Consider the following 24,925-nt stretch of genomic DNA (forward strand, 5'->3'; position numbering starts at 1 on the left):
CTATTTATTTAAAGTTTAAAATTTTAAAACATTTTCTCTCCTCTCTCATCTTTTTTTTAAGGAAAAAGTATATAATATTAAATCATGATGAACAATATCTGAGAGCCAGAACAGAAAGTCCGACAATATCCTGATCATTACATCAACATACCTCTTATCTTCTTCTTTTTTTTGAATAAATATATTTTCAATTTTTTTTAATTCTTTTAAATTGTAATCTTTTTTGCCTTTTCATAATATTTATTATTGTCATTTTTTCTTAATTTTTTATTTTTTTCAATATTCAACTCAAATAGTTAAAATATTTTTATATAAATATGATAACTGAGTTGATATCAATTTTTTTTATTATTATATTTATAAATATGATAATTGAGTTAATATCAATTTTATATAAATATAGAATATAAAAATATTTATGTGCATTGCACGGATTGCAAATACTAATGTTCATTTAAAAATTAAAACTCGTAGCTGCACTCATGGTAGAACACCAGATTCAAAGCTAAATTGCATTGATGGAGTTTACAACGTAAAGCTTAAATAGTAAGGGCGGAGTACATCGCCATCTAAAAACATGTCAATTAGAATGAAATACGAGACTGAAACACACACAACAGATGTCGATTCTCAAACCCGGCTCAACTACTATTATAAAGAAAAATAAATTGAATAAATCATACTTGTAACATATACAATTTCTTGTTGACAATCTAGATATCAATCAAAAGAAGAAACACCCTTCAACCACTCTTCACACAACTTCTATCACTTTACACCCCACAAGAAAAAACCCCAAGGGAAAATAAAAGAATCATAAAACGCCAATGCATATGCTATAAATTACATATCATGGCAAACCTATTAGGCCGTGTGGCCTTCCTAATAATGCCCCTCACACCGATGAGGCACGAGGGCGAAAATTGGAATTGACCAGGACAACAACCAATTACTGTTGCCCGAGCAAATTGTGATGAAAATATACAATGGAAAACTAACACAATTACAATCGAAGTGTATGCACAAAGATTCGCATGCTTTTCCTATATGGATTCAACTTCAATGGCGAAGGGAGCATGATCATTACCAAACTTCATGCACATTATGATTCTGATCGTTGATGTAAAAATACGAATCCTGAGTTTTCACGGATTAACGGGGGAGGTTCCACATCAGCTACATCTACTTGTGGCATGGTTTTGGAGAGGTCATCCACAGAGAAGGGAATGCTGCAAAAGGTGGTTAAAATACAGAAATTTGATTCTCAGGATACTTCCAATTTAATGGAGAAATGATTTGCTAAGATTGATTTTATTTTTACATTGCTTTTGCAGCGCATCTTATACAAGCACAGCTAACAGATAATAGATTCATAAACCTCATCATTTTCTCTTTGGTTGTAAATTTATCATGGGAAAATGAAGGATAAAAAAAATTTCACCCTTTAAATCCTTCATTTCTTTTCCCACATTTCCTACTTGACCCTTACTCATTCCTCATTTACACTACAAAGGAGGGATAATATTATCACATCATTTTTGGAGGGATAATATTATCCCTCCTTTGTAGTGTAAATGAGGAATGAGTAAGGGTCAAGTAGGAAATGTGGGAAAAGAAATGAAAGATTTAAAGGGTGAAATTTTGTTTATCCTTCCTTTTCCCATGATAAATTTACAACCAAAGAGAACGCACCCTTAGGGTGATAACAAAATTTATCATGAGAAACTTTACCCTTTCTCATCCCTCATTTTCACTTCAAACACAGATAATATATTCGCACCAAAAATGGAGGAAAAAGAAAGAAGGAATTTAAAGCGAGAAATTTTTGTTATCTCTCCCTTTTCTCATGATAAATTTATCAAGCAAAGAGACCACACCCTTAGAGGTTTAAGTGGAAAGAGGATAATGAACTAGTAACTTACTAGAACAAACAAAAAGGTCTTCTATGCTAGACTTTTCTAAATACTCACTCTGTCCCAGCTTTTAGTATCCATATTTCCATTTTTGGATGTCCCATATTTTTGTATCAATTTCTATTTTTAGTAAAAGTAGGTGAGACCCTTTACTCCACTTTAATTATTTTAACACTTACATAAAAAGAAAGTGGGACCCTTACAATACACCCAATCACTTATTAAACCCATGCCACTCTCAATTGGATACTAAAAGCGGGGACGGAGGGAGTAGTTTTTAGCTATTGAAGTTTTTTAAACTCTGAATTCTCTCACAAAATACAGCTACAAAGAATCAATCTTGCTAGAAAAGGAAGGGGAAACCAAGAAAAAAAGACCTACCTTGAGTCGTCATCTAACAAAAAGGAACTGCTAACTGAATTGTGAGAGTCCTCTGTCATCATAACTCTCATACTCGAAATGACCTACAAAATTGAAACATAGGACATAAGTCGACAGGAAACAGAAGCCAGTATGAAATCATGCAAAGAAAGACTAGCTAATATTTTTGCACAAGCACCAGCTAACTGACTTGACTGGGTAGATCAATCTCAAGTTAAAAAAACAGCTTACATCTGCAGAAACACTATGAGTGCCATATTTGTCATCCCAGTACATGGTGCTAATCCTGTATAACTGTTGAATGCTTAGCACCTGTCAAAACGATGGAAAAGTTAAATATTAAAATGAATTTCTTAAGAATGTCTAATGCAGTGGCAGAGACAGAAAGCAGGATGAAGGTCAACTCACAGGACAAAGTTCATTTGTAATTTCATTCAAGGTCTTCTTGGGCTTTTGATGAATGACCTGAAATACGAGCCAATGAGGATTCAATTACCAACCAATCAATAAAAACATGATAACTTTGTCGGATCCATGAGGGAAATTGAATATGATTCTCACCAAAAATCCAACTGCCTGTCTAATATGCTTCAGTTCATCCCAAGCTGAGCCTACATACTGGCCACCATAGATGTTGGTAAAGCACTAAATTAAGGTGGTTCATAACAAAAATGATCAAATGAAAGCTTACTTCCTCGGTTGCATAACAACACCATTGCTCTAATTCAGCCAACCCCGATTTGACATACTCCCCATTGCTGAATGAGCAACATTCACGCCGTAAAAGAAGGCTGCAAATATATGAAAAGAGAAGAACAAAACTTGCACTGTCAAACAACATTTCCTCCAATGCAGTAATCTAAAATCTAAAAGGACATTACCGTAGACAACATGTATTTTAAGGTCCAAGAGATGAACTTGCCTGTTGAATAACTGGACATTGATGAAAGAAAATATTTGAGTGAAAATCTTCCGGACCAGGATTGGTGGAACCTGTATTGTGTAACAGCAAGGGCACAAGTATATATTAAATGAAAGAAGAAGTTTCAAATACCCAAATTTAAGAAAATTTCGGAACTTACATAATTTGCTTTCATTATCTTCAAGTAATTGTTCAGATTTTTCACAATGCTCTGCCAATGAGCAATTAGTGCTTGTTGAGCAACAGCATTAGCTTGGGTACGTCCTTTTACTAAACTTGAACGAGATGTCCTGGGGGCCTGCGTAAAATAAAGAAAGTTTTCTCACTCAGCATAAAATGAAACGATGTGTTATCAACCAAATGCCACACATACTCTGAGACTAAAAGCTCACTTTCAATTATAAATACATATTTCCGAACCAGGATAGAATCTCAATTATGGGACACCCGATACACACACAAGGTGAAAGACAAGAATAGAAGTGGGGAGTGGTGGTGGGATCTAGAATTCAAATCGAAGTACCATGTTCAACATGTATTGCTGGATTACCTGGATACATAACCCAATCAAAGGGGATATTTCTTTCTTTAAGTTGTCTCTGATCATTCCATATATCTTCTCCAGAAAAGCAGTAAGCTGCTGCTTGAACAACAAGGCAGGATACTTAGCTTCTACTTGCCTCAAATCATCTACTCTACCAAGCATCCGACCATTCAGAAACGACAGTCCAGGAGTCTGTGGGGATGTCCTCAATCCCTTCAAAAACCAAGAATAACAAAGGCGTAAAAAATCAAGTATAACCAGGTCATATTGGGAAGGCAGATAGAATAATATGGTACTGCATACTTGTGACATCCTCCCAAAAAGAGAAGCTGATGATGACCTCCGCCTGTGGGGAGTTAGGCTAGCTGCCCCACTTGCTTTGAGTGTGTGTTGAAGCAGCATTAACAAAGTCGATGTATTACATAACCAGTAGGCTAAAACGTCATTGTTATCAGGGACCTGCAGTAGAGTTCAAGAGTTAGTAACTTTTAGTGGTTGGAAAGGCACTATTATATAGCATCGATGGCCAGACAACATCATGAAGACTTGTAGCAAATTCACGTGTCAAGTGATCATCAGATCATATTAGCAACAAATAGAGAGGACTATAAAATTATTTATAACAATCTACCAACCTCTATCGCTGAAGCTACAGACTGAATTATGCGGTCAAACACAGTGGTCCTCTCAACCTCGAACGATCTCCAGTGAAGAAGGCTTTTGTAAATAATACAAGCAGCGACAGGTTTGCCACCAGCGAAACCCAGATCTTGAGAAATACACTTTACCAGTAGGTCCTGGTTTTCCTATGGAACACCGAAAAATTGATTATTGCATGGACAATTACCCATAGTATATTGCGGGTACAGGGTAGAGGCATACAAAGAAATTGCACAACCATAATAACTTTAATTTTGATATACACATGTGGTAGCTACTTACTTGCTGCTTTTCGTTGAGAGATTTTTGTGGTTTTTCTTCAGATTCAGGTTCCTTTGGAGATGCAACAACAAGAGCCGTATCCTATTATAAGCAACAACAAGAATACATATTAATAATATTGATATCAAAACCAAAAAGTGCATTATTGCTCCATTGCTACAATGAAAATTCACAGTGGTGATAGTCTTACATATCCAGGCTTCGTTTCTCCATTGATAATATTTCCATTCTCCTGAGGTCTCTGTAACATTACCAAGGAAATAAGAATGTCTAAACTGGAATAAATATGACAATAAAATAGCATTACCTGAATGATAGTTGTCCTGGGTCTTGCAGACATACTTTTCCCTGTAGGTGACATAGTTAGGGCTTGTTGACGAAGTACTTGATTCTCCGACTCAAGGTTCGATAGCTTCTCTTCAAGTCTGATGTAAGTGAGAAAACAGTCACAATATAATAATACATAATAACAAAGAACAAGTAGATATTGACCAAATCAATATCAGATCATTCCACATTTACTTTCAGTAAATATACCTTTGTGTAGAATCTTGAAGCTGATCAACTTTTCCCGCAGCTTCCTCTAACTTTTTAGCAAAATCCACATTTTTGGATTCAGCATCTGCACAAGCCTTCTTAGCCTCTTCTGCAGCCTGTTTCTCCGAAAGCAGCAAAGCCTGCAGATAATAGTGAAACGGGTTGCAGAATATTTCATAGTCCATCTTAAGATTTGATTATATGACTAAAAAATAAAAACAAATGATCGAAAAGGTGATTGCAAATAGATGCTATTCTCAATAACCATCAAAGATATTGGAGATTTTTTTTTCTTCCAATAATATTAAAAACCATCAGAAAAGTCCTGCCAAATAACACAGTGGAAGTATCTAGCTGAGCTACAGAAAAATTTAGACAAATATGAAAGTAGAAACCAGTTAATTAGATGCTGCTGCTAGCAATAGTCTCTCTTTCATAAGTTCTCTCTTAGCAAGTAAACAAAGATGTGATCAATAAAATGTTGACATTGTGCACCATTATTCTTACCTTAAGACTTTCTACCTCGGCTGTTAATGTATCAATCTTTGCTGTATCTTGGACCACAACTGGGGTTTCTTTAATGACTGGCGGTGCATCTTCGATTGCTTTGCGAGCTGCTTCTTGTTCTTTTATCACCCTAGCATTTGCTTCTTCCACTTGTATTTGCATTGAATGCAACGCCTCCTGTAGCTTAGTAATTTCTTGAGCTTTTGTTTCCTCCAATTCGGTCTACATGCAACAAACCAAACAAAGAGGTGATGACAACCAAGTTGAGTAAATAAATAGTAAAGAACCATTCAAAATTTTCAAAATGACTTACCCTTAATCGCTTCTCAAACTGCAAGCGCCAGGTAAGCTCCTCTACTTTCTTTTCAAGCTTGTCTTTGGCTTCTTTTAGGGCTCCTGTTTCCCTAGAAGCCTGTCCATAGACAAAACGTCACACAAAGTGCAAGAAGAAACCTGACTCACAGAATGAAAAGAGACAAAAGGATTGATTAGAACCATTCGGAGCTTTCGGAGCTCTTTCCGAGCAACACGTTGCCTCCAACCACATTGGGTAACAATAGCAGCCTTTTGGAGACTTTTATAATAAGAATATTCTCTGTGACCACGCAGGTGAGCCTGCATACAAGAAACAAAAGGATGTATAAATAGTTACAATTTCCATTTGCATGAATCTTATGTTGCAGTATGAAAGTGATAGCAAAACCTGAATTTTGATTGCAGCCTTGGTCTGTTTTCTGAATCTATGTTCACCACGAGCAGTCATTGCCCTCATGCCAGTCTGCACTATGATAGCAGAATTTTGCAATGCTTTGTAGGATATTCGGGCAGTATAACATCTGAAGTTCTTCTGAATCTTGAGAACTGCAGCTTCTCGTCGCAATTGCTCATAGAGATTGCAAGCGGAAATAGCTGAACAATTACAAATAAAGCAAACGTTATTTTGGAAGTAGCAAACATCTAAAATTGCTAGATGACAGTCAATAGAATCATAAGCAAACGACAAGGTGAAGTTTAAGGGCACATGTAGAATCTTCTAAAACTTCAGTCAGATTGACTTATGGTATACCATGCAGAATCTATTCAAAATTCAATCAATGGTTATAGCACCACAGGTAATTTTCTCAAAATTAGTCAACAAGCTATCTCAACACAGAATTTTGTCAAACTTTCAGTCAATGAGTAATAGAATCCTCTCAAACTTAGATCAGCAAGTTAATATGTGCACACAGACAATGAGTCTGCCAGTGGACTTGTAAATTGGCATTCTTTTTAACATGTAGATGAAGATGCATTTTCTGGAACCTCTTATGATTCATTTATCTGTGGCATCATATGACGCTTCCTCTATAACTTGAAAAGATAAGCATATTCTTTCCGTGTTTAGAGTTGATTTTATTGAATAAAATAATGAAATCTGAAATCAAATGTAAAGAATATAGAGGTTACCTCGCCAACACGACTGCAATTGTATTGCAGCTTTCCGCAATACAACAAAATCTCTCCTAGCAATATAAGTACGAATTTGCCTTTGAATTGTTCTGGCTGCATTTCCAAGAACCTCGGCTCTTCTAGCATCTAGTTCAGCCATCTGACCCGCTCGAAGGAAGACCTTTGTCTTACCTAGCTGCAAATCCAAATTATAAATGCATAACAGAGAAATTAAGACCATGTATCTCAAAATGTAAGTATGTGAGAGACATGGATAGCACAGTAATCTTTCAAGCCCAAAAGAGATAATTGTATGCATTTGACATTTATAAAAAGAAAGATAACCATTTTTATGCAATTACCTGATAGCCCTCTAATCCCATTTTATCCAAAATCATCTGACATGCAGCCTTCTCATCATAGCTGCACGAGAGAATATCATAGACTTGTAAGCAAAAATTAAGCAATATAATGACAGATGAAGACAGGATAACCAGAATATGATGAGTGAAGATACATGTGTTGGCTGAAGATAGAACCAGTTTGAAGATCAAACAGAGACTTACTTCCCATCCAAAACTTCAGGAGCAAGAACACCAAACCGGAGAAGAAACTCATCGAAAGTACGTCTGGTGGGGTATCCAGCACAACTGATTCTGATAGCTTCGAGAACACCCTGCATTATTACAAATAATTTTACTACATATTTCGTCATAAAGAGAATGAAAGAGAATTCAAATGTCAAACAAAGCTTGTTTGACCCAATGATATTCCAAGCAAGATCAAGGTTTCCCAGAATACTTACACCACATCGCAGTTGTTGAATAATGTTGACATTCTCAAAAATAGCAGGCTTGAGAACATTGTTCGGTTTCACACATCTGATGTAATGAGGTTCCGTTGAATTCAGTGTCTCCATTAAAGATACAAGTTGTAGCTGCAAGCATAAGATTTTATTAATGCACCATACAACCCACCAATTGTAAATAAGCTGAAAACCCACAATGCATTTTCCAGAGCCTTTAACATATCTTAAGGAACAAAATCACAAAAAGAATTTTTGTTGCATCAATTTAAACAAACAAAACGTACAACATACATCCAAATAATTGTAAGTATAAGCTGCAGAACAATTATGCCAGACATCCAAACATATTGTAAGGGTGTGTTTGCTTTGAGGTATACGGAAGGGATAAGCTACATTTACCACCTTATACCTCGTTTGCTTTGATGTATAAAAAAATCCGGGTAGATTGTATAATTTTTCGAGCAGCTCCTTATCACTTGGTAAAGGGATAATTTTATACCTAAGAAAGGGTGGTATAATCTTATACCACCTTATAAGGAGTGGATAAATATATTATCCTTCAAACCAAACAAGATATAAAAAATGTGGTCCCCACTTTAAGTGATAAATTTACACCTCATTATATTATCCCTCCATTTAGAGGGATAAAAAGCAAACACACCCTAAGAATATTATAGATAAAACTGCAATGACAAACAGATCAACTATTCACCTCCAAACCCACAGTTCAGCCCCAACCCCAGGTCCATTTTATTTTAGCAACAATTATGCCTCTCCAAATCTCCTATTAAAGTTTCTAGCTCCACAAATCATAAAGACCTCAATTGTGCAGTACCAATAACTTGTGGCAGCAACAACTTGAAAGAAAGTGAATTAACCAGCTCACAGCCAGTTAATGACCAGCTACAAATTACTCAATTTTCACCATTGAAATAGTTCCAATGTGTCAAATTGAAAATCCATGCATAGAAGCTAAATCAGACACTTAAAATCATAGCATATCATTTCTTTTCACAACTTTTAACAAACGAATCTGAAGTGAAAAAGGGGGAAGGGGGGGATTGCAAAATGGCAAAGCAAAAGTATAAAATGGTTTCCTCTTCAGTAGCTATGATGTATCAGAAATTTCTAGGGGTAACTACAACCAAATGGAATAATACACTCCTATTAAAGGTTATCACGCATCTTCGAAAGAAATAGTCAACACAAACATGTTTCACATTGATCAGAATAAAAAAGGAGGAGCATTCTGCTAGTCGTCATACACCTAGAGTCCAGTCCACTACAAGTTCCTTAGATATTGAGTAAATGTATAAAAGGCTTTGTAAGTACTAGAAAAATTCAAGAGAACCTTAAAGCGTGATCCTATTGATGAAAACTTGGAGGACTTTGATGATTCTTCTGGACTAGGAGGAAATAAACCAGCAGCAAAAGAGCATTTTGAAGCTGTTAATAAATCTTGATGTTCTGCCACCACATAATCTTTGTTCTTATCCAGGAAAAGATCTGCCATATATAACACCTACAATTTCGGAAGAGGTACGAGATATTATTTCACAAGTGTCTAATACAATTGGTAGCCAGATAAGCTTATAGTTAAAAGAGCAATGCATCATTACCTCTCCTGCATAGTGAGATATGGCAAAATTGGTGCGTGAGAGTTTGGGTTTGATGAAGCGCTTATTTTTGGCAAAAGTTTGATACAACTTCTGAGCAAATGTTTCATGAGTAGATTTAGGAAACATGCTGCAGACAAAAAGTAAAATATAAACAGCAAAATATATAGACACAGAAGCTACATGGACAAATAGTTAAAGATAAACGAAAAGGTTAAAATTATGTAATATACTCATCAATCACCAGAGAAATACAGCAGAAGAAATAGAAAGCATAAAAACCCAGCCACCTCAATGACAACGATTGAACAAACCCAAGTTACACAAGAGCAAACTTGAGCACTAGGAAAGTAACTAAGAAGATAAACATTGAGAAGGCACATACCAAGCTTCATCTAGTAATGAAATTATTCCTCCTGGTTTCTGCAAGAAATGAGATAATCATTGGCATGGAGTAAAAAAAGCAATAAAGATGCACAATCAACAAAATAGATTTTCAGAGCCTCAAACCTTCTCAATTAGATCTAGAACATCTTGGTTATCAACAAACTCTATGTAGCTCCAGTTTATCTGTTCTTTCTCATAATCTTCTTGTTCCATCTTAAAGACGTGCTGCAGCAAATAGCATAAGACCTCCAATGAGTAGATGAGAAAATTTTATAAGAAACAAGTTTGATTTCAGATGAAATGAAAAAAAACCTGGTTAAAATGCTGCTGCAATTTTTCATTCGTATAATTGATACAGAACTGCTCAAAACTGGCACCATATAAAGAAAGTCAGAACAACACCAGTGTCTTAACTGTACATTGCAAATGATATATCCAGGTAAAGCTTGCCTGTTTTGCTTAAAACTTTCAAATCCATATATATCAAGAACTCCTATTATTGCTTTTGAGTTAGGATCCTGCCCAATGGAGTTATTTATTTTTTCCACAAGCCTGAAAACAATACAGAATAAGAGTTCAATTCGAACAGCTAAAATGCATGTTACAAATATTATACTTGAATGTTTAGATCACTGAAGGCTTTTACTTTACCAGTCAAAAAGTCGAGAATATACAGTCTTTGCCAAAGCATCTCGGCTACCCAAGGCAGCTTCTGGATCAAGAGTTCTGGTGATAACTTCCTCAGGTGTCACCATAACTCGCTTAATAAGTGCATCTTCCAAGCTCTTTGGATCACACCTATTGATTTAAATTCAGCATATATAATGCATCACGAATGGATATGATCATCCCTAAAAAATAGAAGGAAAAAGAGGGTAGAAAGAGAAAGAAAGAAAAAACATCTTCCTACTTTAGTAATTCAGCGGTTGTGTTGAGATGAAACCTCGACTTCTCATCCTTAACCACAGAAGAATCAATCTCCTTCCCCTTGGAAAACTCGACATTACCTAGATGAAGAATCGCAGCAACGACCCTGAATATTGCCTCCTGAAAAGATGAAAAGCCATTAGAATTTAATAAATTTGCACATGAAAAATATAATGAAACTGGTGGGCACATATTGTGTCTTTTGGGAAGGTACAACCTGCTCATCCTCACTTATTCCGACTATATCCATAGCCCTTCTAGTTGCAAGGTACTCTTCAGCATCACTTATTCCATCGAGTTTATAACACTTAGATTGGTTCAGATAATGGAATGATTCTGGGCTTCCAAGTTTGTACTTCTCTCTTTCCTGCAGAAAATGGACTCCCATGTCACAAAGATAGATGCAGCTCTTGCAACATATCATTGAAAAGCTTTCAGACAAATAAAGAACAAAACCACAAGAAAAATCAGAAGAAATACTTCTGGTGGTGCTGCACAGAGAAGATAGAAGCAATGGTAGTTTCTTTCAGGATCTGAAATCTGGCAAACACGAGATCTCTCCAGCAAGTAAGTTCTAACAGCTGCTCCAGATATCCTCCCACTTTTGTCAAATTGGATCTCAACAAATTTACCAAAACGACTGTATGATTCAGCACCATTAAAATCAATGCCCATGTAATTAACTTTATCAAACAAAATACAAGAAATATGTTCTTATGCAAGTATCATCTGACAAGAAAGTATTTCCTAATATGTTTGGTCAAAGAAGCTCAGCAGAGTCACTCACCTTGAATTGTTGTTCCTGACGGTTTTGGCATTTCCAAATGCTTCAAGAACTGGGTTTGACTACATTCATTACCAATTAAAAATCAATTGAGACAACATCGTAATCACGACTTTGTAGAGAGATTATGTTTTGAAGAAAAATTGGTAGCCAAATTTCATCAGTATGCACTCCAAGCTTACCTCTAGAACTTGTTGTTCAACGGTCCGTCCTTCTACTCCAGACCGACCACCCAAATATGCAAGATATCTCATCAGCATCTTAGTTGTTTCAGTTTTACCAGCACCACTTTCTCCACTAACTAAAATGGAGTTGCTCTTTCCCTCATTGATCATTGCCCTGAGAGCAGAAGATAGCTTGTAACAATCACCACACAGATCCCCAATAATACTAGGAGAAGAAAGTTAAATTATTCTGCATGTTCGTTAATATCACCTGTAAGCAACATCGGCAATTGCAAAAACATGAGGACTGAGCTCTCCAAGTGCTGCCCCTTTGTATTGCTCCATCATGTGAGTATCATAGAGATGAGGTAATCTTTGGAAAGGGTTTATTGCAATCAGAATATTTCCAGTATAAGTCTGAAAAGTAAATGGACCACAGAAGAGAACATATGAGAACTATTTTTGAGCTTTTGCTAGATTATAGTTTGAAAATTTTAACCTAGGTATATCATAACGCTTACATATATTTCGTTTAGTTCATATCTAGTTGCCAGGTTTTGCAGGACCCCTGGTTCATGCAGATATGAAAGCTTAGTCATATCATCCACACCTCCGGGTGGTGCTTCAGTATCCTTCGGGAATACTTTTGAAATATTTGCGACGACCTGCAACATTTAGGATATTATATTTTACAGGTGACTTGGGGAAAGCCTTGGAGCCACCACATTGTATGAGCAGGAACTGTATCAACTAGAAAAGAACAGGCCTAGACTGCCCATCATTCCACCTAAGAAGCAACCCTAAGGGAACACAAAATAGGCAGATTGACTATAATCAATTTCACCAGCCTCATAAACTAATACTCCCTCCGTCCCAAAATAGTATGCAATTTTTGCCATTTCGGTATGTTCCACAAAAGTGGGCACATCCCATTTTTAGACACTATCTGCCACAAATCCCTTATTTTTTATCCCCACTTTCTCAACTTATTTACAACTTTACCATGCATGGCTCACCACAAACCCCTTATTTTATATTCCAACTATCATAATACTACAACAAAAGCGGGTCCCTTTCTCCACTCACAACACACTCATCTAACATCTAACATTTTATTAAAAGCCGTGCTGGAGCTTGGTGTGCACACTATTCCGGGATGGAGGAAGTATAACTAATCTAATAAGCAAGATCAATTAGCACTGTAAGGGTTTGCACGAATTAGCTGCCACAGTAATTTGAACCATCACTCAACTACTATAAGATATAAAGTGAAGTGTCTATTGACACAAAAAATATTAATCAGTTAGTTCAAAAACAAAATTTTCCAAAATGGGGTTCAGCACAAATGCAGATTGAAAATATTTTGAACCCTCATCTACAATAAAGAAACAATTATCAAGTGACATTGGCAAAAGATTCACATCAAAATAATAAGAAATAAACACATTTATCTAACATTGCAGTGACCATTCAAAATAATATTTGAAGAGATCACATAGCAGGTAAGAATGAAGCAAAGCAGATTAGTTGCCTGTAAATCAAAAAATTGGAGAAGTAATAGATCATTTTCATAAGCAAGGGATAATGAGTGAGCACATACCCGTTTCCCATTTGTCGTTTTCACATGAACATCTTGCCCGTCTATCCGGCTCACTTGTCCATCAATCCATGCCAAGGCTGGATCCTCAACCCATACATGAGAACCAACAATGATGTTAACTGGTGATCCCTGCAAGACAAGAAAGGAGAAGACATTTGTTAGACATTTGTTGAACAATTATTACTCACTGTTACACTATAAGATTCAGGTTGAGTTCTCCCGTTAAAGAAACGCGAATAATTCTGAAATGAGAAAAAAAATACAATGGTGAAAATTTATTCCTGAGAATACTACAATCTTATCAACTAAAATGCAGTCTAGTGACTTCAATTTAGTAAATGAAATACTAGCAGGGCAGACCACTTTGTATAAAATATTCGTAAGGACTAGTTAGATTCTCAGTTAACGTCGGCCTAAACAAAGCCATCAAATCTTGATTTTTTTTACTACCAAGACTCTGGAGATGGTAATTATCATAGCATACACATATTTGGTAGTTCTTAGTCAAGGACCAATCTGATATTATGAGTCTAATGCCTTGGATTTGGTGTTTCTTCATGTACTATGCATAACTTGGATCCTGAAATCCGCCCCTCAGTGGCTTAGTAACAAATAATAGAAGGGGGAACTTAGTAACATAGGCTGCATAGCTTTAGGGGGTGTTTGGCTAATCTTATATTAAATAGCTTCTCCAACAACTTACATTTCACAATACTAAGTACTTGAACAGAGACATATAAAATCCTATAACCTGTTATATTTCCCAACCTATATGGACAACAAAGAGAGTTTAATATTCCAACAACGTTTGAAGATATTCTTCTAGAGCATAATACTCCTTTTTTAGGGGTTCTAGAGCCTAAGGGCTTGTTTGCTTGATGCGTTAAATGATCGATTCTTTTGTAAATATTGAGTGTGAATGAGGTTTAAAATATAAGGGATAGTTTCCAAAACAAAGGAAAGACTGCATTTTTTGTGGGCGGACGAAAGTAATAATAAAACTACAATTTTCGTGGACGGAGAGAGTATGTAATTAAATACTAGGACGGTGAAATTATGGTAGTTTAGTCCAATAATAAATTAATATATGGTCTAATTATCTTATATATTACGTATCAAACTCGGAGGTAGGATACGTAATCACATATATTTGGATAACTAGGCCCTTACTTCATCAAGAGCTTTCATTTTTGAAAGAAACAAGACATTAGCCTATCATAGGTATCCATCACAATTTTAGCACACGAAGCAAACAAGCCCTAATGAAAAATGTTTTAGTCTTCATACATCACAAACCCTCTAGAAGAGAAATAGAAAAATAGTTGGTTCACCGGTCCTCGTGAAAAGAAAAAGATAGAAGAAGTGTCATATGAAAAGAAAAAGACACAAGAAGTTCCATATAAGGGATAACTAATACTCCCTCCGTCCCATTACAAATGTCCCACTTTCTATAATGGGATGTCCCATTACAAATGTCTCATTCCTTTTTTGGCAATACAATCTCTCTCTATACCTAATATTTAAATAATTTTCACCAACCCACTTTATCTACTTTTCTACACATTTCTTAATCTCCGTGCCCAAAAGTAATGGGACATTTGTAATGGGACGGAGGGAGTAACTAGTATTTTGTTCTTTTAGAGGCGACGCAACTAGAGGTGGCTATTCGGAATTGGAACCTAACATTGGTCAATGGTTCTAGTTCCAAACTGAAACCATAGCATCATGGTTCAGTTTTGGTTCTATGTATTTAGGAATTTTGAACCGGCAGTTCCAAACGGTTTTCATATATTTATCTATTTATTTGGCTTTTATATTTCCCATTTTTTCTTCCATTTTATCATGTTTTATTTTTGTAAATTGAAGAGTAATTTATAAGATTTAAGCTTGTAAGTTTGCAAATTGTAATTTATAATTTCAAATCTATATCAAAGATATATAGTTTTCCAAAATTCTCAGTTCCCTTCGACAATTTTTAGCTTAAAATCCTCAATATATTAAATTTTAATTTATTATAGATATATATAAAAGATAAAATAATAAAAATAAAAGAAAAATAGGAACCGACGGGACCAGTGATTTGGAAACAAAATTTAATGTTCAGAATTGGAACCATGACCATGGTTGAACCGGCAACACGTCTAAACAAACGAACCGAGGCCATGGTTGAACCGGCGGACACATCTAAACAAACAGACCTGGTTGAGCATAAATCATAGGAAAAGCAACTTGTAGTAATATGGGCATCTATCAATGGGGCTCGAAGCGGGAATCATGGCTGGATAAGAACTATGGGTTGTCGGGTAGTCTAGTAGCAACTAATTTCTTAGTAACTTTCCAAGGGGAAGCAAGATCTCCACTCATTCCATTCAATGCCTACATGGAAGCACGTGCATTACTGGGGAGAGTGTTTGTTGTGTAGGTTGCAATATGCATAGTTCAGAATGGATTTGTCTACACTTTGCAAGAGAAAAGAATAAAAAACAAACTTATAATTAATAGAAAACAATTTTTCCATATAGGACTACACCAATATGATAAATTGGTCCATTTATTGGTCCTATTATATACAACTCATCTTAATCAATTCTTAATTGACAAAAGAAACCCCACATACATTGAGGACTAGATCCCTGCCTAACCTTTTTTCAAGTAAAGCACTTAAAAACGATAAAAAAAAAAAAAAAAAAAAAAAGTCTATACAGATACCCCCCCCCTCCTCCCCCTCAAAAAAATTATGTTAAGGGAAGTCAAATGGTATGGGTATTTGAACTTTGGCCAAAACATTAGGGCTATTGCACCTTGGCCCTTTTATCTATTAAAAAATGAATAGATAATATTAATTATTATATGTTTGGTTTTTTTATTATTTTTCTATAATTTTTTATTAGAAGTTCAAAATTGTCCAAATATAAGTCATACATAGTGCTATACTTATATATTATTAAAACAAATAATATCTTATTCTATGAATTTTAATCATATTATAAATGACTTAGAAATGGAAATGCTAAATTGTAAATGATTTTTTTTGCAATTATTATATTGATTACATTGAAACATATTAATGTGTTAATAGTTAAATAGATGAAAGGGTTTTTGTAATTAAAACTGTAGTTGATCAAACTCCAAATGCTATCTTAAAAAACATATTTTTTATAGTATTAGTTTCTACATACAGCAGGGGGAATAACTAATTACTAGTTAGTAAATCTTTAAGTGCTGCATAATAAATTATCAATACGCAAGCCCAATACCAAATCATTAAAACAAGATGATTTTATTTTATATATACATATATATATATATATATATATATATATATATATATATAGGGAAAGGTTCAAGAAAGAACCACTAAATAAAAGAAGAACGGATAACCATTTTCAGCTATTCGATCATCAAGATCTACGGTGGATGCATCATCTTGTTGGATGAATGCAGATCCTGGGTTCGAATCCTGAAGGGAGCAGTTTTTTTTATTTTTTTGAGTGCATTAATTTTAATAGCGAATGCATTAATTTTTACAGTGGATGCATTAGATTTAATGGCTCTCACGTTCTCACAAATAATGTAGTTCTCTCTAGAACCACACCCTATATATATATATATATATATATATATATATATATATATATATATATATATATATATATATAGGGTGTGGTTATAATGAGAACCACACTTATCGTGAGAACATAAAGACCATTAAAATCAATGTATCTGCTATATAAATTAATGCATTCGCTATTAAATTTAATGCATCCGAAAATAATAAAAATTTTGCTCCCTTCAGGATTCGAACCCAGGATCTGCATTCATCCACCAAGATGATGCATCCACCGTAGATCTTGATGATCGAATGACTTAAAATGGTTCTCCGTTCTAATTTTATTTAGTGGTTCTTATTTGAACCTCTCCCTATATATATATATATATATATATATATATATATATATATAGGGTTAGCTTATATTGAGATTTTAAATATTTTGAGATTTTGAGATAAATGAACATATCAATAAATTCTTTGAACATAACCAATATAACTGATGAACATATGAATCTATTTAATTTATTTAAAAAACACGCCACTTGTAGGGATTGAACCCCAGACCAACGCGCGTTCATAAAAATTAATTGACAAGTTCATCAAAATGTACTTATATGTTCATTTATCTCAAAATCTCAAAATATATATAAATCTCAATTGAATCAATTCCTATATATATATATATATATATATAAAATAGTACTATACCAAGGTTTGAATTTTATAAATATGTATAGGTATGAAACAAAACTTGTTTATTAAGGGCAATATATAATTTATTATATTATAGTTATGTTTTTAGAATTTAGAGTTTAAACCTTGTTTTATGTAATTCCCATTCAACATTATCATTAGTATATCTTTAAAGGTTTACTAATAATTAATCTTTACAAATACTATGTTATACAATAAAAAAAATGTTGTATTCTAGTATATTTAATTCCAGCACATGTACTGGTCATTTATTATTTATCTTCAAAGATATACAAAATAATAATTAACTTTATTTGTGCTAAGATTAAAAAATAATAATAATATATAAACTATAATATAACTTTCAATTTTTGAACTTGGTTTGATCAATTAAACTTCTATTCATTAAGATCATTTAACCATTGATTTAATTATAAACACGCCAAGACTATTCAATGCAAAAGTGTCTTAAATATATGTCTATTACTAAATCATGAGGAATAAGATAAGTCATTCTGTTACCCTTTGAGCCGAGAAATGACTTAACGCTTGTAAGAACTACATAAACAAACAACTATTAACTAGTGCACAATTTAACAGCACCCGATATCGCTCCATACAAAATCAAGAATCAAAAGGCGAGGCTGCTTCAAAATTCAAAATCCAGGCAATGTTATTAGCAAAAAAAAAAACAAAGGAACAACAAATAAAAGCAGCATATTTGATTTAGCTTGTCCAGGGATTCCCTCCAGCCCACAAGTCATAATAGATCAATAAGTATCAAGTATCAACTGAATCCCAACAGCCTCATAAAACAAACAGATATAGATCAAGTTTTATAAGGTTGAAATATATACATTAATCAGATCATATCAAAGGAATTGTTTTGCTATTAAGTGCTGAAAATGAGATGAGGACGAATTTAGCCTATTAACATAGGCTATGGAATTTTTATTTCTTTTTGTGTTTATTGGGATCCTTACAATATCCAGAAAGCAGCAATATGACTCACATAGGAATCTAAATACAGAAACACCGAAAAAAAATCCATCACCAAATGTTGTTACTAGCAAAACTCAGCAAGATATTTTAAGAAATAAAGTGAAAATCTAGCAGTGATATGATGGATGGTTTGGAGAAAGGGCCAGCACATGCTGATAAGGAAAAGGTAGCCGAGATTTGCCAAAATGGTAAACAAGGTAACAACGATCAAGGCAAGAAGTCACAGAAGCGGTAGTTAGTGAGGAAGTGCTGTAGGAATGTATGACAATCAGCTGTGGGATTGAGAGAACAACTACAGAGAGATAGGTGAACAGGAGTAGCAAATTTGTTGAAAAAAGAGGGGGAAAGGGAACGTGCAGAAGTGATTGGTGGAAGCTGACTGTGCTGGTACAGATATAAGAGAGGTGCTGGCATTGGTAGAGGGTTTAAAACCTTTTGGTTCTCATTCCAGTGAGGACTCAGATTTCCCGGATATCTGGCAGCTTCATCTATGTTCAAGAAAGCCACCACATCAAGCTCAGTGCAGGGAGCAAATCTATGAGGACGGCTGTGATAACTCAAGTGTATTATGTAGTTATGGGAAGAGAAAGTCTTGAGCTCCTCGAGATACACAAAGGGATTTTCAGTATTAAAAACGGACATGAGTCCAAACACGAACAAACTTGCAAATCAATTATAAGTACCTAAAGTTTAAAGTAAATAGGACAATATTACAATTCCATTCCAAGTTCTAATTCAATTTCTGGTCACCAAATGGGTAGGATTCTAGTTCAGACTTTTGCATAATATTCAGCCTTGATCTTCGTTTTCTCTCAAGTGACATTGAGATAGAAGGTTTCACTAAGAGTGGATAAGCTACACCATAAGAAATCAAAAGCCAAAGAAACCCATCATTGCCTTGGCACCAAAAGCACATATTTCACTAAATGTCACTTGTCAATTAGCCAGCTTTAAAGATGAGCATTGGTCAACTAGATTGGGACTGAGACACATCATGTTCAAATCCTTTGTGTTTCGGGTTGGGTCAATTAGCATTAAACAGCTCAATATTATGTAAGCTCACATATATGGTAGGATTCATATGAATAATATCCGCCATCAGAAGATGAAATAACTGGCATTTCCCAATTTTTAGCATATGCCTTTCAGCCTTTGGCAGCTCCTATACTACCTTCCAAGTTCCAGCAAGTTGTTCTCTAACTAAAACATCCAACTCCAGTTTGAAGAAATGGAAAATTATTAAATTGGTCAATTTATGCTAATTCACCAAATTCCATTCCACCTCACTAACATATCCAATTTCCGGGTATAATAAGGATCAAACAATCTCCTTCCCCAAATGCAGCAAAATGCAATTATCTAAGTTCAAACACATTGCATAATGATTTCCACGTTGAATCAAAATAAAACCAAAGTCAAAACAAATCAAACCAAAATCGCAGCTATTCCAAGACAATAAAAACGGCAGCCGAGAAGTCGTTTTACGCATTAACTTACCATTGACGAATCTGGTAAGACTCGATCTCCTGCTTCTCAGATCATCAACACAGAGCGAGACCGAGCCCTTAACTCACTGAGTCGGATCGGCGCCTCCAAAATCTCCCCTCTCAACAAACAATAACAAAAAGCAAAAGCTAAGTCCCCTTTTTCTCTTGATGATTAACTTAAGGAACTTCTCCCCTACTAACTTTTCTCTCTTCCAAATAATTACACCAAAATCCAATCCAGAATATATGCTTAGTGGAATAAGATTGAAGTTTATGTATGCATAACAGGAAAAAGTAAAATGGATCGTTGTTTCTCTCTCTAGAAATGTGCTGTCATCGGGAAGGTATTGTTACTGCGTGATTTTGAAGAAATTTTGTTGCACTTTCTCTCTCTAGAAGTATATATATATTGTGTGTAGAGGTGGTCAGCTGTGGCTTCTCTCTCTCTCTCTCCACAGTACACAGACAGACAATGACGAGGTTACAGGGCGCTTTACACTAAGTCCGACATTACGGGCTGCTCTTTTTTATTCCAAATTATGTTTATTGCATTTAAGGTTATGGGATTCGTCATATTTTCAGATTCACCCCTATGTTATGTGTGACGTAATTACTAATTGTTGCCTTTGAAATTTGAATGGTACCTAGGAAATGATTAATTGATACAGACATAATTAGAGATTAATTGTGATCTGTGAGTAATTATTGTCATTTGTAATCATATATATTCAACTCTTATAACTCTTATAATTTTTTAAATGGCCAAAGAAAATAATCAATGTGATATTTCCTGTATTTTCAATTGTAAAATTTGATTTGATTGAAGTATTTGACTTTATGAACTAGTAATTGTCATAATTACTTGGCCTAAAAAAATACTCCATATATCCTGATTTATTTAAGAGAAAATACATTTTATAATTCAATATTTGAACTTTTTTTACAATTGTACCTCACTTTATGCATAATTGTAAAATTATTTTAAAATTTTCATTATATTATTAGAAAATACTATCAACTTGTAACTCTTGCAACGTCAATTCAAATGGATTCAATCGCTGATCGTTGGAATTGAGACCATAGTCGAAATCTCTTTACCGAATCTACAATATATCATAAACAATTTATCAATTCAATGTCGATTTAACGCTCAATCTCACCTCAAACAGTCACATGAACCTAATTACTTCATAGATGGATGTCCAACAACGAAATTGAAGACTTTGATGCTTGGATGGACAATTCAGATCGTAGACTACAAAATTCCTCAATAACATTTCATTTCAAAACTCAAATTCCAAACTTGCACTAGAAAAATTCATGCACACTCTATGCCACCAAACTTCACTTGCCAATTACTCTAACATCCTATGTTTTATTGGCCGTCGAAAAGAATTGAGTGAAAATTAAAGATATACATGTTGTATGGTAAAATTATTAAAATATTCAAACATAATTTATATATTATGCGTACTAATTTATAATTTATAAATTATAATTTATATATTCAAACATAATTTATATATTTCACACATATATATATATGTGTGTGAAATATTCAAACATAATTTATAAATTATTAAAATATTCAAAATATATTATATATATATATATACATATATATATGCGTACTAATTTATAATTTCACATATATTAGGATATAATTGTAGAAAATATTCAAACATAATATAAAATAATATTTAGAGAGTATTTCATGGAGGCGGTCTAGTGGTCAAGTAGATATTCTTAAGTCAATAAATTTATGTTCGAGGCCGAGCAGTTTTTGCTTCGAGTTTGGATTTGCACAAACTGGTGCCTCTGGAAAGAGAGAAATGAATGCAAGTTCAATCAAGGTAAGTGGAACATTGAAAGACTTTTTGCCGAGATTAAATCGAGGTTGTGGGGCTGGAAGATGATATACAACATGCCGACCCCACCATCGGAGTTTAGGAGCTGGTTCAAGGCAGTCAATCTTTGAGTGTATCTGTTGTTTGGTCCGCTCATCTTTTTCTTTTGTTCTGGTTCTCTTGTATCTTTTTCCTTGGTACTTCTGGTACCTGATCTTTTAATTAATTTCCCTTTCTGATCAAAAAATAAATAAATAAATTTATGTTCGAACCACACTAATGCCTCTATTAATATATAATCTCCTATGTACATGAAAATTATAGTTTCATTACTCTCTCTATTTTATTATAAGTGACTCAAAACTTTTCGACACGAAAATTAAAAAAAATGTATAAATTGATTAACAATGGTAGGGTGGTCTATACTTTTTTAAGGATTAAATTTTTCCATTTATGGAAACAAGCCACTCATAATGGGGCAGTCCAAAATGGAATACAAACCAGTTTTAGTGGGACGGATGGAGTATTATTTTAATTTTACACAAAAATTGTAAGTTTTCATTTTATGTTGTAAATCTCGAGCATACTTAATATTATAAAAATTCAATCACTCAATACATCAATTTTTATGATTATTTTCCTTTACTTTAATTTAATAAACTATCTTTTCTCATATATATATATATATATATATATATATATATATATTAGTTATTTATTAAAATTCGTATTCACAATAATACTAAAAATATTTTTAGGAATTGAGGACTATTAGGGCTGAGCAAAATCGAACTGGAACCGTCAAACTGAACCAAATCGGGTGGTTCGATTTTTATATATAAAACGGTGCGATTCAGTTTAAAAATTTTCAAATCGTCAATTTTCGGTTCGGGTTCGATTTTCAAACCGAACCCGCTCGAATTTAATAATTATTATAAAGAATTATATATTTTAAAAATAATTAATTATTAAACATTAGGATTTTAGTATTACATTCAAATTTTCAGCATTTTAGTATAGGGTTTTCCTCTTTCCCTCCCTATTATCCGATGCCCCCCATTTCATCCCCACCCACACTATCGCCCCGAGGCCTTGTCAACGCCTCCCCTATTGCGCTGAGCCTCTTTGTCCAGGTCTAAGCCTCGCTGCAAAGCACCATCGCCCAGCCCAGGCCCCCTCCTTGCAGTGTGGTCGCGAAGTCGCCTAAGTCCCAGGCTCCCAGCCATCGTCGCCCAGGCCCGACCGAGCCTCGCCGTCGCCCCTGCCCTGGTGAGTCTTCTCTATTTCTCTTACCTTGTTTGATCTTTATTTGCTGATTTCATTAGGTAGTTTCGAAAATTAGGTAGTGCAAACTAATTTGAAACGGTTTGTGCCACGAACCAAATCGAACCAAAAATTTACAGTTTGATTTGATTTGGTTTGAGCAACTGAAACACCAAATCGAATTGAAAATTTGCAGTTCGATTTGATTTGGTTTGAACAATTGAAACGGTTTGATTCGATTTAAAAATTTAGGAACAGTTTGGGTTCGAATTTTTTCAGTCGATTTGGTATCAATCGGAACCGCCTGAATGCTCAGTCCTAAGGGCTATATAAAAAATCATTGAAGCAAAGTGAAAATAATACTCCCTCCGTCCACGAAAAAGAGTCCTGTTTCCCCTCTTTTTTTTGTCCACAAAAAAGAGTCCTGTTTCACTTTTTGTACCATTATACCCTCCATAGACTTCAATATTTACTTTACTTTGCCATTAATACATCTATCTCAATAACTAAAAATAATTGAGTTAATTCCTTAATTAAAACCTAATTAAAACCTACACACTCACAAAACACACACAACACACACAGAGATGCAGCGCCCTCCTCCCCCCTCCTTCCTCACCGGCGTCGCCGGCTCTCCGGGCACCACCACCGGTGCACCTCCCTTCTCTCACCTCTCGCCTCACGCCCTCTCTCTCTTCTCAAACTCTCACGCACCCTTGAACCCAGACGCCGCGCCGCCTTCATCTACTGCCGGCGAAGGTGACAGCAGCGAGGGCTGCGGCCCCCGCGGTTCCCTCTCCGGCGAAGCCGCGCCTGAGCGCCGCTCCCCTGGCTTCATCTCTCTCTCTCTCACCACTCAGCCCTAAATCCCCCAAAATCCAGAATCTACCCTAAATCCCCTAGCTTCATCTTTCTCTCTCTCACCGCTCCGATGGATCTGTTGCCATATCGCCGCCTCGCTTCTTCTTCTTCACCCTAAGCACCGTCTCCCTCAAATCTGCGCCTCCATCTCAGCCCAAAACCCCAAATCGCCGCCCCCCTCTGAGCCTGAAACCATAAGGCGCTGCCTCCCTCAAATCCTCTCGGAGCCTGAAACCATAAGGCGCCGCCTCCGGCTGGTCTCGATTCTCTCGGAGCACCACGGGAACTCGCTCTCGCCCTACCTCTCGCCGTCGTCTGCAACGCCTACTCCTTCGTCCGCTCTGCCTGCGTGAGTAGCTTCAAGGCGAAGCTGGCGCTTCTCGCACTGGTGAGGAGCTTGGTAGCGGTGGATGGAGTGATGCGGCAGGAGAATATCCTCAATTTGGTTTGGAATTTTCTAGATTTGTTGCTGGAATTTATTGAATTTCTTTACCCATTAATGCCATAAATTTATTGAATTTTCTCAATCGATTCGTTGAATGCCAAAATTTGTTTGTAGTTTGTTGAATTTGCTCAATCGATTTCTTTACCCATTTGCTGAATTTGTTGAAATTGCTGAATCGATTTCTTAACCCATTTGCTGAATTTGTTTACTCAATTGATTTCTTAATTAATATCCTAAATTTGTTGCATTTGATTGCTCAATAATGCCTTAATTTGTTTGGAATTTGCTGAATTGCTTTACCCATTAACAAAGGA

At 35.1% G+C, this 24,925-nt stretch overlaps 1 protein-coding gene across 1 annotated transcript; it reads right to left on the bottom strand.

The window, feature by feature from the left end:
- Positions 1-649: 649 nt before the first annotated feature.
- LOC130988400 (myosin-17-like) lies at positions 650-20,659 on the bottom strand. Its single transcript, XM_057912224.1, has 39 exons — positions 20,206-20,659; positions 13,461-13,589; positions 12,382-12,525; positions 12,132-12,277; positions 11,879-12,035; positions 11,700-11,758; positions 11,393-11,552; positions 11,130-11,279; positions 10,896-11,032; positions 10,637-10,783; positions 10,436-10,537; positions 10,298-10,355; positions 10,109-10,210; positions 9,984-10,021; positions 9,602-9,728; positions 9,334-9,504; positions 7,980-8,111; positions 7,741-7,850; positions 7,537-7,597; positions 7,193-7,370; positions 6,450-6,655; positions 6,242-6,361; positions 6,060-6,158; positions 5,747-5,968; positions 5,240-5,379; positions 5,010-5,127; positions 4,893-4,943; positions 4,703-4,783; positions 4,396-4,566; positions 4,064-4,219; positions 3,767-3,973; positions 3,377-3,514; positions 3,217-3,287; positions 2,986-3,085; positions 2,856-2,912; positions 2,703-2,759; positions 2,526-2,606; positions 2,295-2,377; positions 650-1,229 (listed from the first exon to the last, which is right to left on the bottom strand). The coding sequence occupies exons 1-39, from the start codon at positions 20,206-20,208 to the stop codon at positions 1,103-1,105; spliced, it is 4,596 nt and encodes a 1,531-aa protein (XP_057768207.1). The 5' UTR covers positions 20,209-20,659; the 3' UTR covers positions 650-1,102.
- Positions 20,660-24,925: the final 4,266 nt, after the last annotated feature.

The sequence above is a fragment of the Salvia miltiorrhiza genome, chromosome 6 (genome assembly GCF_028751815.1).
Source record: "Salvia miltiorrhiza cultivar Shanhuang (shh) chromosome 6, IMPLAD_Smil_shh, whole genome shotgun sequence".
Taxonomy (NCBI): Eukaryota; Viridiplantae; Streptophyta; class Magnoliopsida; order Lamiales; family Lamiaceae; genus Salvia; species Salvia miltiorrhiza.